General features: G+C 39.3%; 1 protein-coding gene across 1 annotated transcript; it reads left to right on the top strand.

Annotated features, from left to right (window-relative positions):
- Positions 1-3300: 3300 nt before the first annotated feature.
- Positions 3301-16813, top strand: fam163b (family with sequence similarity 163 member B). Its single transcript, XM_085295462.1, has 3 exons — positions 3301-3887; positions 9301-9416; positions 12512-16813. The coding sequence occupies exons 2-3, from the start codon at positions 9324-9326 to the stop codon at positions 12956-12958; spliced, it is 540 nt and encodes a 179-aa protein (XP_085151588.1). The 5' UTR covers positions 3301-3887; positions 9301-9323; the 3' UTR covers positions 12959-16813.
- Positions 16814-18492: the final 1679 nt, after the last annotated feature.

Here is an 18492-nt window from a genome sequence, read left to right as displayed (position 1 = left end):
CAGACTGGCTTTTCAAGTTTCAGTTTCCAGGCTGAGAAATCCACACCTTTAATTTTGATAATGGAAACAGATTTTCAGTTGCTGGTTATTCTGACGTTACTGTGTGACCCACTGAATTCCTCATCTGTCCTGGACTTCGCCTCGTCAGTGCTTCAGTGTCTGTTACCTGACCTTGGCAGGTGCACCTGCTGTAAGCTGATCCGTCGCCCCGAAGTGGAGATCAATGTGGATCTCCACATCAAAGTGGACGACTTACACCGAAAGCCTGTTTGTCTTATTGAGCGATGCCATTAAACGGCCAGTGAGAGGAGGAGGATGGAGAGAGGCAGCGTTTGAGTGTGGAGTCATGTGTCCGTCCTTTCACTGAGGTTTAAATAGCGTCATGTTCACAGTTTAATGTAGTCAAAATGGAAGCAACTAACTCAGCTGTGACCCCAGTGGCACCAACAAACAAACAAATTCGGACCACTTTAAAGTTTCCTTATGTTGTAAGTAGATACAATTTTGGAACTTCATCAAAAATCTTTTTCCTCATCCTGTAATGTTCCTGTAGAAACATCAAATTTAAGGTGAATCTCATCTGCTGTGGAGTTGAGCTTTATGAATAACCTGACCTCCAGTGGTGGGTGTGTCATCCCCCTCATCACCGGACTCCACTGCAGTGTCAGTGGGAGTCAGGAGATCCTCAGTGTTCTTTCCACCACCCGACTATATCCTCAGTTGAAGTCAGCAATGCCCCGTCCACTCTCTACACAATGAATCTGAGTTTGCTCAGCTGTAGACTGTAAAATATTTTTCTTATCAGTTTTGTGGTTAACATAACAAAATCTGAAGCTGCCTTTTTTATGTCAGCGCTTGACAATTAAGTCAACTCAGTGAGATACAACTGAGGGCTCCAGCTGTGAGAAACAAATATGAGGACTCTCCATCTGTGTCGTATTAGTACCTTAGTGCCTCTGGTGAGTTCCATTTACACACTGGGTCATTAGTTAGAGAGATCTGTCACTGCCAACTGATGTGTAGCAAGCAGTGTTACTGTAAGTAAGAAGTGTGGTTTAGCTCTAAGAATAACCATTTTCCTGAACCCAACTATAGGTTTTAGTGCTTAAACCTAATTAAACCAAATGTCATAGACAGTAAAAACTAAATTAACAAAATCTACAAATTCCAAAACATAAAGGTATCAGTGGGGCACAAACCTGCACCTTATGCCAACATCACCCCGTCTGTCTAACGTGGAACATGTAAGTAAAACTAGACTGTTATCTCTCAGCAGCGAGGCAAGAACACTAAATGAGGCCTTGAATTAGTTTATACACCGAAATGTTAGCTCTATGACAAACAATAATAACAATGTTTTGCAATATTCCTTAAAAAAACAAACAACACCCCCCACTAATGAGTTAGAAGCATGGTTTTAAGAAGCATACGAGCATGATCGGAGCCTATTTTGGTGTATCAAAGTCTATAAGCAATTTACAACTTTAAACTCAACATCTGTTCTCTGGCCTGAAACAGCCTAATAAAAGACACAGTTTGTCACTGTGCTGTCACTGTTCCAGCTTTGACCCTAAAATCTTCACTTTTTGCTGCTCGGAGCAGAGGCTTCCTCAGGGAGCGGCTGCATGCTGAAAGAAAGAAGCACTGCAAGACCGCAGGAGCAGGAGAAAAGATGAAAAATAACCTCTAACATCTCAACTCCATTAATATTACACGCTCGTGTCTGTACAATACAGTGGAATCTCAGCCTGCTTTATCCTCTAAATAATTCACGCAATAAAATCTTTTCTCTCTATAAAGCCCTTAAACTTGTCTCTTCTTGGTGCCGCTCCAAGTGTAGGATGGGAAAAAAAAGACCGTGGCAGACTGCGAACAAAGAGTAACCCAGAAGAAACAAAAACTTATATTTATTTGGAACAAAGACATATTTGTTGCTTCCTTGCTGACTGAATACAAATATCTTTTTGATATATCTTTAGAAAAGTCAGAAAGTATGGAATTGTTTATCTATATCTATTTTGGAGGAATTTTAATCCTGTTGGGTCATTTTAAAAATAAAAACAAAAAACTCTTCAGTCAACAAATTTTAATTTTTCTCTATGGTAAGTCACATTTTATAATTATGTTGCCTGTTTAAACACAAAAAAGGTGTGAAAGTCTTATGGACATTAAAATCACTTTCAGATTAGAAAACAAACATTTTCTGCAACATAAACTAAACATCTGTCAGTTTTTGTGAAATTGTAGCTCCATAAATATTCCTTGGACACAAGATCACATAAGACGAACAAGTTCAGCTCTAATGTTGGTGTTTTGTCCCTTGAAGAGCGAATATGAAGAGCAAACTAAGGGAATTAGATTTGATACAGACATAAATTTATTCAATTTAAGCTGTTAAAGATTTTATGTTACAGTCTAGGCATAAAAAATGCAGTTATTTCATCAGACAATGGATGATGTTTGGATCAAAATCAGTACTCTTTGTTGCCATAAGAAACAAAACTGACACTCTTCTTTTTGTTTTTAGTTGTCTCATAGCCAAGTTATCCCTTATTAACAACTGTACACTTTTTTCTACATTTAACAAAGAAATTTGTATTAAGAGCTAAAGTTTAGCTTTAGTAGGGGCCTGATTGCTTTAAGTGACAGATGGAATCTGACTAAGGCAGCTGTAAACATCTGTTAGACTTCACTTCAGCTTCAGCTGCACAGATGCAGCCTGCTAGCAAAGCCTATGTTAGCTAATTAATTAGCTTTCCACCCAATTTAAATATGGCTTCCAAGTCCAGAAAAGTCAAGAGACCAGTGGGTGATAAAACGGAGAGTCTATGCTGTTAACTAACACAAAATATTAACATAATTTAGGGTAAAACACCTTCACAGTTCAGATCTGTTCACATGTTTTGACCAAAGATTACTGGTGACTTTTAAGCTTTAAGCTGCTGGCTTTAAAACTGAAAAAACATGCTCAGTATCCTATAATTATATATAATTATATATAATTATATGTATATATATTTGTGTATTTCACACAGTTTTATATATGTTACGAAAATTAGTGAGTTTAGAACAAATCTTTTTACAAAGGTAATTTGGTGTCGAATATTTTCATATACTGGAAAATGTTCAACGTATTCTAAGAAGAGGGAAAGTAGATTATTACAATTCTTTCTATTTCCCCCCTGAATCTACCTGGATTTTACCTGTTTCTGCAGCGCGCTGCTGTGACGCACGTCGCGTCCTCTCTCGGGTCAGCATCGGAAATATGTGCTGCTACACAGACAGGATGAGACCGGATCCAGTGTGCACAGCATACACCTGCAGTTACTTAGAAGCGGACCCGACCCTTTCTCCTCCTCTCTCGTCCTTGAGATCAGCCGCTTTTTGAAGATTTTGTTGGGACCAAAGCCAAGAGAAAATCTGGGGACCTGAAACTCGCACTGGGAATATTTCCAGTCAGATTTCGGGATTTTTGAGTTCATGAGCGCATTTGTACCTCCAACTTGCAACACAGCCAGTCATGAAAAAGTAAAAGAAGAAAGTGTGAGAAGACAGCTCCTCGATGAAAAAGAGCTGTATTGTTTTTCAGAATTGCGTTTTTACGCATATGCATCTCAAACCTGGAGTGAAACACAGGCTGTGAAATTACAGAAAATATTTGAAGATTCGTCTTTCTCTAACTGAAACACAGATTTCTACTAATGGTTGTCATGGGACACACCAGCGCGCGGATGTGAATAAAGATAAACTCACAGATTTACAGATTGGGTAACATCCAGCTTAAACGCGACTTTACTTTCCCGTCACCTCTGGTCACAAAACGGGACATTCTGAAGCGAAGGTGCCGTGGTTAACGCCATGAGACCATCCAAATACTAATGTGATGGGTAAGATTACCACTTAATGCACACATCGCCTGTTACGCGCGTTAATAAATCAAACACCATCTAGCCACGCATTTTCTTCCCCTTATCAGGTCTCCAAAAACGCTTCCCACTGTGGGGGCATGAAAAAGTCATTTTAAATCAATTGTAGGGTCTTAGTTATTTTTTTTTCCTCCAAATTTGTGGATAACTTTGTATTTTTATTTAGAACATAAGAATCTGCAAACGCAGCTCAGATGATGAACGGACGGAATGAAAGAGTGTTTAATGAAGAGAACCTGATGTGCGTTGAACCGCAGCTTGTACGCAAAATAATTCAATTCAATTCAGTTCAATTCAGTATTATTTATAGAGCACCAAATCACAACAGCATTCCCATAAAGGCGCTTTGTATGGTAAGGTAGACCCTACAATAATTATTCTAATGCTGGGTAATAATTGGATCATTAACTTCACTGTATTTACTGGATTATCTCCACATTGTAGGAACAGAAAGTCAGTCATTACTTATGTTTTATAAAAACATGTTAGATTCATGATCCTACTCAGTTTTTTTTTATGAAAAGATGAGAAATCAGATTCATTCATTTTGCCTCTGTTTTCCTAGTTGAAATCATACATTTAACTACAAATTTACTTCTTCTTTTTTTTCAAATAAGAAGCTCTAAACATTTCCTTGGTTGTTTAACAAAAGTTTTAATCGTCTGAATGTAATCTAATCAAATGGTTTAAAAAATGGGTATATTTTCATAATTTTCTGGCTCAGACTCTATATGATGTTTGTGCATTTGAATCACACACTGTGATAGAATTTGAGTGGAAACTAACTGAAAGGGTTGAAGGAGAAAACCAGGTTTAATAGAACGGTCTCTTTATAACATAACTAGCACTGCATTAGTGCATTTTTCAGCACCTTTTCCACCTTCCTGCTCTCTTTAACACAAGCCAGTTACTCAACAAATTACGGCTCTGTCGAAGAAGCCACAGATGTTGGATAAACTGACAATAATTGTTATTATTGTAAATTTAACTTTTGCTTTTTGTTTTTTAATTGGTTCTGTCGACAGTAAGAAACATCTAAAAGAATCTGTTTTGACATACGAGTGAAACTTTCTGTTTTTCCTTTATCTGCTTCACAATGTGAATCTCCATCACCAATGAAGAGAAATGCAGTTTGGTGATAAAACATCAGCCTTTCCATTACAAATAAACTCGTGTAAAGAATTTTCTAAAATTAAGAAGTGCAGGAAAAAGGTTTTAGGATGTTATTGTGCTTTTCTAGAACATGTGCACAAAAATAGGTTGAAATATTTATATTTTTCTGGTTTTAAGAAAATTTCACTTCTGCAGCCCATTTCCTGGCAATAAATATTTATGAAAGCTGGGTTAATATATCAGATTTATTTTCATTTTTAAGTCTAATGAAGAAGATATGATGTGCTTAGTTGGAGTGAAGCACTCAGCAAGCACTGAAGGGTGGACTGATGGCTGTTGACCTTTGAGTGTGTGTTGTGTTTGGTCATTTGTGTATAATGCTGACTGGCTGTGTGGGTGTAAATGACTCTCCAGCCCTCAGGGGTGACAGGGTACCGTCACTATGGAAACCCAACGCAATAGCCAGTGATGAGTTGATCCTCAGCCTGCTGATGAGGGAGCTCATCAGCTCAGAGTGTGTTGTATAAAATTTCTGAGTGGCTTCAAGTTCAAATGTGTCCGACTTTGATTGTATCACAGCACGCTGACATACTGTCATCTTCAGCCTGGAGCCTTTACAGATTACAGATCATATGAAAATGATGCTGAGAGTGCAGATGGATTACGGTGACAAAATGCGTGTAGCATGAAAGTGTGGTCAAGTAGACCTATGGTAGTGCTTTTCTGTGATGTGTAAGTAACAGAGAGAGTTTAATTCATGTATTAGTATTTGGTTGCTATAAATTATGATCCATAGGGTTTTTAATTTTGGTTTAAATGGCTGTGACAGGCCTTTATCAGAAGAAACGTACATGTAGTGAATGTGTGTGTGAATGGGTGGATGACAGGTTGTGTAAAGCGCTTTGGGGTCCTTAGGGACTAAAAAAGCGCTATACAAATACAGGCCATTTACCATGTAAGTAGGTCAAACATAATGAATATTATATTATTCTATATTCAGTATATAATAATATTTATTATTTACTGGGAACTGCTCAACTTTTAGCTCCTTAAATTATTTTCATACCAAAAAGTGCTCTAAAAAGATCCATAAAGCAGACTTGTCACATCCTAGTTTTCTAAACCTAAGTTTGGACTCAACCTTGCATTTATTTATTTTTAATTCTAGAAAGTACCTTTGTATTTGTATGTTTCTCCTGTTTGTCCAGTATCATGCAATCTTACAGGTCCACAGAACATTTATGTCATCTGGTAGCTTCTAGGTGGATTACCTCCACTCTCTGATGATGAAGTGAAAACCTGTGGTTCTTCGAAAACCTGCATCAGGTTGGCTTTAAATATGGCACAATCCCTGTAGACACCCAAAGAAAATGACAAACATGGTGCACTAAAAGTACTTTTAGAAGTACATTTTCCCAAACACTTACATTTACTGAAATTTACTTGAGTAGGGTTAGGGGTTGGCACTTCTTCATGCAGTCATGTTCTATAGAGTCTTGCTAATGACCTACTAATTGTATTCAGGTGTGTTGCAACACTCTCAGGACACTGGCCCCTGAGGACTGGAGTTCGAGACTCCTGCGTATGCAAGCTGTATGCTAGCTTTTACCTGTGGTAAAAAAATAATTGTACTTTTAATCCAATTGCCTGACAATTATAAGGCTTTTTGTGAGGCACAAACAGCATGTTCACCAGTTTTGATGTGTTAAAGTCTAGCACTTTATTAATCTGTCGCCTAACACTTATGGTAAACATTCCAGTACTAGACTAGCATAATTTCCACTTTGTTGAGTACTCAAAGTACTTGCTGCAAAAAACAAAAAACTGCTGAGCAATGGACGATGATTAAAAACTCATATTCTGGTTCCACCAATGAGGAAGTTTTTTCTCCCTGATGAAGCTTTGGACAGTTTCAGGGAATTTGTATTGTATTAAGATTTTAGCTTTATGTTAGTTACATCTCCTTTCATGTTACTGTCTGCATCTGCCTGCTGGCATTTTAGTGTCTGTCATGATTTATTTTGTAAATCATCAAGAAAACTCAAAGTCATGATGCAACATTGGACTGACTGACTGCAGTCATTCAATTGCCTGCAAGGGGAACTTGTCAGATTTCCTTCTGCTGACGCATTAAATGGTTGACGAACATTTGCTAGTGTCTCAATAGTGTTTTAATTTTTCTTTCAGTTCACTAATACACATGTAATCCTGCTTTGGGACCATACATATATTAAATATGAATGAAAAGCAAATGATACAATGTAATGATGTAATGTTTCTGTTTTTCTCTTATATCGTTTGAAGGAGACAAACTAGATTAGGTGTAACCTTTTTCCAATTTCTAATCTGAAAACAGTTTAGTGCATGTTTGTGCGCCAATGGATGCTTTATTGTTTAATTCTCAGGTTGTTTTAAGTGCATTTAGCTGAATGCCTTCAAGTAACAGGCGCCAAATGTTTAATGGACAGTTAGCCTGTAAAATACTGACAAGTGAGGCTTGTTTAGATTTTTTTTAACCTTCACAACGTGTCTGAGAAGCCCAGTTGACCTGAACAGAAAGAAATTATACAATTTCTTTTAGTTTTGATGCATTCTCAATCATCCAGGAAAGTAAATCTACAAAAGTTGATTCTGTTCATCTGGACGTAGCGTTTTGTGGGAGAAATGTTTCGTCACTCATCCAAGTCACTTCTTCAGTCTCAGCTGACTGCAGGTTTCCCCAATCTTATAAACAGTAGATGTGCATGATGACTGAAACCAGCCCACTGAAGGAACAATGGGCTGGGAGGTCAGTTCCTTCATCATAATTATGCAAATTCTCATTCTCATTCCCACAAAACGCTACGTCCAGATGAACAGAATCAACTTTTGGAGAAATTTCTATTAGAAACGTATACATTTGTACACCTCCTGATTATTGTTTTTTATTAATCCAGACACGATGAAAGGTATGACTAAATGTCCACTTCAGAGTGTGACACAGTGGAACTCAACTTGACAATATCTCTTACGTGATTTCAATGCCAATGTGAAAACTCTGAGAAGAGCTGTTTCAGTGGGAAATCCAGATTAAAATGTCTCGAGGATGCTTGATTATGGTTTGCCATGTTAAACTGAGCTCTCCTTAAAGTCTGGATCAAGTGGGAAATGCATTTTCTTCCTTGGACCTCTCGATTGTTGGCTGGCTTTGCACTTGGCTTACTGTGACTACATTTTCTGACCAATTAGATTACTGACAAAAATGAAGTATTAGAATCAATAAGCAGTATTTTCTGTAATGGCTGTTGGCAAGAGTTCAAACATTTTAGAGCTTCACGGCAGAGCCATAAAGTATAGTTGTAAAAATGTAACAGCAACATCATTATCTTTCCTACAGCCTCCCCACCCACCATCTGCATCCCTTTTTCCTTATATATCATCATCATCTCTTTTAATTTTCCTTCCCCGTCACTATGCTCTCTCCCCCATAACATGATTTTCCTCATTACCTTCTTTTTCTCTGACCTTCTTCATCTTTGTGTATCCTTCACCCTGCTTCTTTCCCCTCCTCTCATTATCTTCTTTCCATCTGTTCTTTTGCACCTCCTGGCTGACCTGTCCCTCTCTCTCTTCTTCCTTCTCTTGCTCCATTTCCAACCCAATCTCTTCTCTAATAAGCGTTTCCTGCATAGAAACCCTCACTTTCTCCCAAAAGAGCTTTTGGGCAAAGCCAAAGGGAAACTGCCAGCGTTGTAATAAGTTTAGGTTTTTAAATGAGTTATTTTAATGAGGGTTTCAGTTACTCAACCATAACAAACATTCCTGTTTACAGAGAATTGAAAAAATCCACAGACTTCTATCAAATAACATAACAAAGACTCATTGCAGACTCATTACTCTTATGCTGGCTAATTGTCCTTACGCAGGTCAGTCACCAGCCAAATCCCAGTGTGAGTCAGGAAAACCCTGCTAATATTCCCTCGGTGGTCTCCTTCTCCCTTTTCCATTCTCTTCTGAGAAAAGTTTAAAATAATTTTAAACTTAAGACCTTCTCTCAATCTGGATTTTGATTGAGTTTCCTTTAAACCAATCATACATACGTTGCTTCCGTGTTTGACCATTTAACCAGGTTCAATCACTGATCTGGGTTTGCACCCCAAACCCAGATAAACTGCCAAAAATGGCTGTCCGGATGAATAGTTACTGGTTTCTCAGTCATGTGTGAAGTCCTTTAAACTACTCGAACCAAAAAATAAACTCTGACTCATTGCTTTGATTGCAGGGTGTTGATGGAGAGGATTTCGGATGTCAGCCGGGACAGTGGTCATCGCAGGAGGAATTTTGGCTACAGTCATCTTACTGACGATCGTCGCTGTGCTGTGTTTATGTAGGTTGCAGGTATGATTGTCTCACTGTTCATTACACATCTAAAGTTTAACAGAATGCAAAATGCACCTCAGCACCGTATTCATGAAAACAAGAAACTTGACAAATGTTCACACATGATGTGTGCAGTGCAAAAAGCTGGGAGTAATTTGCTGCCCCAGACAGTTTTCCTAATTATCAAAGTAGTCCAAGTGGAACATTTCTGTGTTTACTTTTGGCCAGACTGGATTTGTGTAACAATCTTGCTTTTCTTTTTAGAAATCTACAGCTGACATCCAAATAGTGCAACACAACCTGCCGAGACAGAGCATACACACTAATAACAAATAACCCATGTTGAAATAATCCTCAACTGTAAGACCTTTAAAACCGGATGGGACTTTTTCTGAGACTTTCAGAAACTCACATCCACATGTTTTCTTCTTGAGTGAGTCCTAGCAGTTAGCATGTAAGATTGCAACTGTAGTTTTAGGAGTGATGGATGCTTTTTGTAATCATCATCATCATCATCAACTTTATTTATAAAGCACTTTAAAACAACCACAGCTGACACAAAGTGCTGTACATTGGAACTGTAAAATAAAATTACATGAGATATAAATAAAACACAGATAAAAGAAGAGTGAAATCATTAATTAAATAACTACTTCAATTAAAAGAGAAACTAAGTCTCACTGAGGTTAAAAGCCAAAGAATAAAAGTGGGTTTTAAGACGTGATTTAAAAGTGGACAGTGAAGGGGCCTATCTAACATGCAGTGCAAATTATTCCATAATTTTGGAGCCACAATAGAGAAGGCCCTGTCCCCTATGAGATTCCTCCTGGATCTCGGTACCTCTGGGAGCAGCTGGTCAGCTGACCTGAGAGACCGACAGGGTATGTGGGGATGAAGAAGCTCAGAGGGGTAAGGCGGGGCAAGACTGTGAAGGCATTTAAAAACAAACATAAGAATTTTAAAATGAACTCTAAAAGACACAGGCAGCCAGTGCAGAGAGGCTAGCACGGGGGTTATATGCTCTCTTTTTCGAGTTCCTGTTAGGAGTCGTGCAGCTGCATTTTGAACCAGCTGCAGATGTGAGAGCAATGACTGACTGACCCCCACATAAAGTGAGTTACAGTAGTCCAGGCGGGAAGAAATAAAAGCATGGATCACTGTTTCAAGGTGCTGCCTCGAAAGAAAAGATTTTACTCTTGCCAGTCGCCTTAAATGATAAAAACTGGACTTCACCACTGCTCTGATTTGGTTGTCCAATTTAAAATCACTGTCCAACTTAAAACCAAGGTCAGTAACAACAGATTTAAAATAGACTTCCAGGGATCCTAAAACAACAGTGGAGGACTCACAGGGACCACTGGGTCCAAACACCAACACTTCTGTTTTCTTTTCATTAAAATTTAAAAAGTTTAGAGCCAACCAAGCTTTAATGTCATCTAGACATGTCAAGAGAGGTTTTATGGAGATGCCATCCTTGTGTTTTAGTGGCAAATAAATTTGGCAGTCATCAGCATAACAATGAAATGAGATCCCATGCCTTCTAAGGATATAACCCAGAGGCAATAGATACAGTGAAAAGAGCAGTGGCCCTAAAATTGAGACCTGTGGGACGCCACATGACAGAGGAGCAGAAGACTGACAGAGAAAGTTCTATCTGACAAATAAGACCTAAACCAATTAAGTGCAGTGCCACCAATACCCACTACATCATGTAATCGAGAAATTAGAATATTGTGGTCTACGGTGTCAAAGGCAGCAGTTCGGTCAAGCAAGACAAGAACAACATGGTTACCAGAATCACATGCCAGAAGGATGTCATTAAAAACTCTTAATAATGCAGATTCTGTGCTGTGAAGGGTTTTAAAACCTGATTGAAAAACCTCAAAGATTCCATTTTCATCTAGAAAATCTTTCAGTTGACTAAAAACAATTTTCTCTAAAACCTTGGAGACTAAAGGCAGCTTGGAAATAGGCCTATAGTTTGCTAAAACTGTGTGATCAAGGCCAGGTTTCTTAAGCAGTGGCTGTACTACTGCATGTTTGAAATTTGCAGGAACCATACCAGAAGACAGACTGCTGTTAATAATGTCAAGGACATACTGTTGTATACTAGGAAAAAAATTCTTTAAAGAATTGTGGAGGGACAGGATCCCGTGGGGAACCTGTGGGCTTAATATGGCGAACCACATCCTCTAAAGTGGAGAGCGTCACAAGCTCAAACTGAGTGAAAACAGCAGCGCAAGGGACAGAGACAGAGGGGTCAGAGTCAGGAGCTGTGATAAGAGCCCTGGTGGTGACAACCTTTTCAATAAAAAAGTTCAGAAAATCATTGCAAATCTCAGGAAAAAACTTCCAAACAGACATTCAAAGGAGTATTAAGAACAGTGTCAATGGTCCTAAATAACACACGTGGGTTATGAGAGTTGGAAGAAATAATATTTGCAAAATATTCCCTTTTTTCCTCTTTAACAGTGTTCTGGTAATGATGCCAGCAGTCTTTTAGATTTTGAAATGATACATGCAGTTTATCCTTTTTCCACCTCCGTTCTGCGCGATCACCTGCCAAATATCATTTGAAAGTGATGGTCTGCAAGTGCCTTTCATGCACACGCTCTCACAGAGATGCCAAGTATATGCTAGCTACTTCCTAGCTTTGAAAGCTCCTCAGCTGGCAGTTTGTTCTTCATCTTTGTGATTCTGTTTACACCTGATTTCTTCCATGTTACCAGTAGGTGGTCATAGATAGACGGTTCATTGCTTTCATGAAAATGTTAAGATTCAGACAAAGACATGCCAACTAGCTCACTACACTCGCTCGCTATCTTTCAAAGTTACACAAACCAGCTTGTTTTTTCATGCCCTGTATTTACTGTTGCTTATACTTATAGTTAACACGGATCCGATTGGTTGAAACATATGATTTGAAACTCTCCAAAAGTTGATTCTGTTCATCTGGACGTAGCGTTTTCTCCAGATGAACAGAATCAACTTTTGGAGATTTACTTACCTGGATGATTGAGAATGCATCAAGACATTTGTTTTGAAAGTGCTCGTTATTTTCTCCTTTGGTTAACCGTTTGTCTTTTAAAATGTTTGACTCTCACCTGGTCCAGTATTACTGCTGTAAGAGGGAGGAGTCTGAGAAGGGGGAAGAGGAGGAACCTGAGCTCGCCACCATGTCGCCGTCTCGCCCCCTGGCTCTGTCGGCTCCTCCTACGCCTCCGACGCCAGAGCAATACAGTGACGAGCCCGAGATGTACCCTCCCACTTTCCTCACTGAAGCCAACGGCCCCGTCAGCTACTCACCTCCGCCTCCGCCGCCACGCAGGTGCTATCGCTCGCATGCCTTCTGCCCTTCCTGTGCCCGCTGCTCACTACCCTTCTACTTGCAGCACCCAGAGAGGCTGTGCAATGGCGGTCGCAGGATCAGCTACAGGACTGTGCAGCAGCAGGACATGGAGTTGCCCATGGACTTGGCCAGCTTCTACCAGAAGCTGAACCTCATCCGCCAGGTCACCATGAAGGAAGTAGTCACCCACAGCGTCAGCACCGACGTTTAGGAAAGCAGCACCGCTGATTTAAACGATTCGATACACATTCAATTATTTCAGCACTTTGCTGTCAGTGTTAAACTGATAAATGGCTTTTAGACCAAACGTCAGGGCAGCGATGATGGAAATTCTGCAATGCTAAATGCATCATCGAAACACACGAAGGGACTAATTTCATAAACTGCTCCTTTTATTTGCTGAATAGCTAGGTAAGTAGCTACTTAACATATCTGCTGTCAAAGGATAAACAAGAATCGACAAAAATCAACACAGATTTCATTTGTTTAAATGCACCACACCAGTGCGAACAGAGGAGGTAAGATAAGTCTGGTTGTGTGGATATTAAAGCTAATGTCAGACCAAAACCAGCAAGTATTATGTGAGTGTATCAAAGCCTGCTCTCTCTGTCCCACAGAGCTCCACTGTTGTTCCTAAAATAGTTAGATATCTCACTGTTGACCTCGGTGACTTGTTCTTTCATTAGCATGAATGCAAACATTGTAGCATACATAGGCCTAGCCCCGCACACACTGTCCCGCTGTCACAAAAAACCACTGAAGCACCAAATGTAGATTAATCTGTCACTGAAAATAGTCCCCAGCTATTGGTCTGTTAAATCCAATGACTGAGGAAATAATCTTTTCAACAGAGAGTATTTATTTGTATGTAAGCTGTTTTTCAACTCTTACACACTTAGTTTAACTTCAGGTAAAAGCTCATAACTGCACAGACACGGTCTCTTCCTTTGAAAGAGTGATCGGGTGTTGAGACCAAGCGCACGGAAAAGTTTTCACGCAGCGATTAAATAGATTCATGCCATAAGAGGCCATGTGTTCAAAAAAAATGTAATTTTTAACAAAAACATATGCGTCACACAGAGTTGAGATTGAGCACTGAAAATCAGAAACAAAAGACATGCTTTTACAAGCTGTAATCAGAACAGCGCAGTTTCATAAAAATCAAAAAGTCTACCCAGTTTAGATTTGGGCTCATATTCAAGTGTATCTCCTTGTGCACCTGTGGACTGGTTTCATCCTGGCTTCTATTGTTTTTCATGCAGTGTATGCTGGATCTCCTTCACTGTGTGAAAATGTTGATCTTAAGAGTTCATTTTATTTTGGTGGTAAAAATTCCAGTGAGGCAAATTTGGTGAATGATCGTGTTGGTGTGGAGTTTTCAATGCACTCTGCACTCTGAGCGGACACATCACGGCACATAAAACCACACCACAGACCCTCTGACTGGTCTCCCTCAGACTCCCCATGTTGAATTCATGAACTCGTGATTAATAAACTGAGCAATTCTGCCTTTGAGCAGCTTCTTGGTCATCACCAAGTGCTGATCGCCTTCTTGTGAAATTTGGGTCGGTTTTAAACAAAAGATGTTTGACCTCTGCCAAAGTTTAAGGTCACAGTGTAAATACCCAAAATGAGATTTCCGTGACATGGTCTAAAAATCGCAGCTATTCGGACGTGCCTGAGGAGGTGATTATGAATGGGAGACTGGCTAGATTGATCACACCTTGTATAAAGAGACAGAATTTAAAAAAACAGAATGTGCAGAGGAGGAGAAGAGGATGACCACAGAAAATTCCTGGATGTAGTGAAGGAGGACATGCAGAGGGTGTGTGTGACAGAAGAGGATGCTGGGATATGGTGATGATAGAGGCAGATGAGCTGCTGTGGTGACTCCTAAAGGGAGCAGCTGAAAGAAGAAGAAGAAAACGATACGTAAAACTGCATAAAAGCTCAAATAATTTCTCATACAGATTCTGGTTGACTCATATTTGTGTTCATTGGTGTAGCTGTCACACAGGGTCAACACGGGGTTGTTAGTTTTTTGTTTGCCTTCCGACATCAGAGGCTGGAGAGCCAGGCTGTGATATGTCAGTATGTGACTGTTTCAGTATTAACAGAGAAAACTAACATTATTTTAAAGGGCTTTTCTGGAGCATTCAGTGATCCAGTGACTGTGAATTATGAGGGACAACATTTATATCCTGTTAAGACATCATGCTGTAGATAAACGCTGTTCTTCAACTTAGATATTAAGTATTTAATACCTAAAAGAGAAGGAATGAATTGTACATTCAGTATTTAAGGGGAAAAGATACAGATATATGTCAAATATTCTTGATGACAGAGCAGTAGATCCAAATTATATTTTACAAATTTTACATCCATAGAGAGAAACAACTCTACAGCTCCTGGACTCATTTCTTCTTCTTTCACAAAACAACACAGATGCTGACACATTTATCGGATCGGAAACTTTGTTTCGAGCAAACTTTCACTCTAGCAACATGTATGATAAAATAGTACGCTGCTAATCAAAAAGGTTTGTTCTCATAGGCTCACAGAGAGACTGGGTGTATTTGCCTGTCTGTCAAACAGTGCACAACCTGCAGTGCTGTGATCTGAAACATATATTTGGAAATCTTTCAGCAGAAGACTTTTACTATATGATGAAAACTTATGAGACTGTATATGCCTATATGTATATCTCCAGCTGCATTGCTGGAGTCTGATATTTTTTGGCCACCTTTTTTGAGCAAGAAGGTAAATCTAACCAAGAGCAAGAACAGACCACACAGTTATACAACCGGAACTTACCAGCCATGCCCTCAATCATACACTGCTTCACAATTCACTCTGAACGAGACCATGATTTAAAATAAACCTCATATTATATCAAATAAATAACGGCTTGAAACTAGTAATAGAAGCTATCAATTCAGGAAAGCACTGTTCTTCACAACCAGAGCAGTTGCTACATGATGGCCATTAAGAAATATGCAGGTTTACTTAGTTTAGTGCAGCATTACTGCAATAAAAAAACTTAAAACTGGCTGTTTGTACACTGACACAGCTAAACTGACTGCACAGTAGATCTGTTCAGTTTTTGGTAAACATTAGCAAATGATCCTTCACTTTTCTAACAAGCTTCAAGCCGGATGGATGGTAGAATCACAGCCATGAAGACAAGAACAGAGAGGCACATCATCCAACTCCTGCCCCCTTGTCATAGTGTGGTCTGTGCCAGCTGGTGCTGAAGCCACCATCTTTAGTCAGTGCATTTGGTTTGTTTCTCTCCTCTGCTCGCTGTTTCACTTTGTTTGTGTGAGGTGCTTTTAGTCCTTCAATTCACTGCATCAAAAAATAAATGAACATATATGTGCAGCATCTACACATCTTTCATTACCTCATACATGGATTATTATCTCTAAGTTTAATGTCCACAGAAAAACCATGTTCCATACATTATGTATCATATGGTCATCCCATGATTTCTCCATGCAGCCTCCAGAAAGCTGAACATGCTTAGAAAAGATGTCAAGAAAGGTTATATTTTTATTTGGTCGTCCTAAGTAAAGCACTGTCCTCACAGCTCCTTCTGATCTGTGTGAGTTTGGGTCATGGATTGCTTCTGCTCATTGAGGAATGACACTATTCAGGGTAAGAGAACATATTTGTGCCACTTAAGGTGTTTTCCGAGATACAGCTGCAGGTTGCTCACTGTGATGACTGCAGAGTTTTTATCCACAGCAGTTCTTCATTTTTTTTTTTTTTTTTTTTTTTTTTTTTTAGAAAAGATTGAAACTGTTGCTTTGGTTTTTTTGTCTGCTTGATGTGTTTCAATTATCCTGTCAGTGCAGCAGATGAGGCGTTTGGGTCTGTCAAACTGGCCAGCAGGAGGCGTCAGTCACCTCTGCAGCCAAACCTTTGTTTACTGTAGCCGCTCTGTGTGTCAAGTTCATTTACTGTGTTAATAAAATGATGCAAAACTTTGGGGTGTCGGTGTAATTCCCTCCAGAAAAGGACCAAAGCAAAATGTGCATTATTTCATTGACTTGTCTACATCCAAAACAGCTTCAGAGAGGAGAGGGGGGTCTTGGAGAAGAATAAACGCAACGTCCTCAGCACCACTTTCACACTTTACGTTACTCTGTATGAAAAAAATAACTACACTTACTCACATATTGTAGTTACAGTATATTAGCCCAGCTAAATTACAGACCATAGACTCAGTTTTAGGACTCTGAACTAGACTAAATTAGAATATGCTGCTCCATCTGCTACAAATGAAACTCTTACACTTTCATGTCATTTAAATTGCAGTTTGCTTTGAGCCCTTGGTCCCAGATTTCTGTGCTGTTTTAGTGTTTGCATTTCTTATTCTTGAAGTTGTTGAGCTTGTGGTTCCTGTTTGCCTTTGTTGTTATTTTTTTACAAGATGTTTGGGTTGTGTGATATTATCTTATTTCTGTGGTCTCTGTGTTGATTTTGTTATGACAGTCTCCCTGTTTATGCCTCTCTTTGTCTCATCTTCATGCTCAGGCTTAGCTGTTTACTTCCTTACTTTTTACTTCCTGTTTTATTTTTTAAGGTTAGTTTTCTTTCGTGTCTTACATTAATTTTACATTCTGCCCTGATTGTCTTCACCTATGCTCATTTCTTTTCATCTTTGTCTCTTTGTTCTTCTGTCACGTCCCAATCAGCTCTCAGTGTAAATGTAGCCCTGTTTTCCCTTTTCCTTTGTGATAAGGCATCTGATAGACGGCTCATTTTTGCTTACTGCATGTGGTTTTCTCTCATTTGCTCCTTCGTATAGCTGAACTTTAGTTTATGGTTTGGATCTTTAGCATTTTGCTAAGTAGACCAAAGATCATGGCCTTTGTTTTTATTTTGACAGCATACTGTATTTGGGTCGTCTATACTGCACAGCCTTGACACATATCTTTGACACCTGCTGTCAAATCCATAAGTATTTGAGATAATAACCCTCAGCCGCTACAGTGGAGTGGCCTATAGACCTGGTCCCTGTACTACGAAGCAAGTTCACATACCCAGGATATCTGGATTCACTTAACCTAACAATCAGGCTAAGCAGTCAAGGTGGATATCATCCTAATAAGATGAGTGAGTTCACGTGACCTGGAAACTTGGAAACATGACGAGAACTCAACACACAACCTGACACTGGACAAAGGAAGACATAGGACTTAAATACACACAGGAGGTGATCAGGGGAAGTGGAAACACCTGGAGAATTAGCTGCGTAAATATAAGTAAATGAGACTTAAACATAAACAATCAGAATCAGAATCAGAATACTTTATTGATCCCTGGGGGAAATTATTTTTTGTTACAGTGCTCCATTTTAAACCAACATTAAGACAAGACAGACAATACACTAACTAAGAATAGTACAATATATACATATATATACATACATACATACATAAGTCACTCATAAATAAATAGCTGAACAAGAAACATGTGTAGTTGTAGCAGCAAACAGTGTGTTAAGTGGATGCGTTGTACAGGGAGATGGCCACAGGCAGGAATGATTTCCTGTGTCGTTCAGTGGTGCTTTTCGGTAATCTCAGTCTCTCACTGAACGAGCTCCTGTGACTGACCAACATGTCATGGAGTGGGTGGGAGGTGTTATCCAACATTGTCTTTATCTTGGACAGCATCCGCCTCTCCGACACCACCTTGAGGGAGTCCAGCTCCATCCCCACAACATTGCTGGCCTTGCGG

The sequence above is a fragment of the Mchenga conophoros genome, linkage group LG12 (genome assembly GCF_057382185.1).
Source record: "Mchenga conophoros isolate Kocher_MC1m ecotype Shallow Benthic linkage group LG12, M_conophoros_male_GT1.1, whole genome shotgun sequence".
Taxonomy (NCBI): domain Eukaryota; kingdom Metazoa; phylum Chordata; class Actinopteri; order Cichliformes; family Cichlidae; genus Mchenga; species Mchenga conophoros.
The sequence above is the reverse complement of the archived record's forward strand: the minus strand, read 5'-3'. Positions and strand labels throughout refer to the sequence as shown.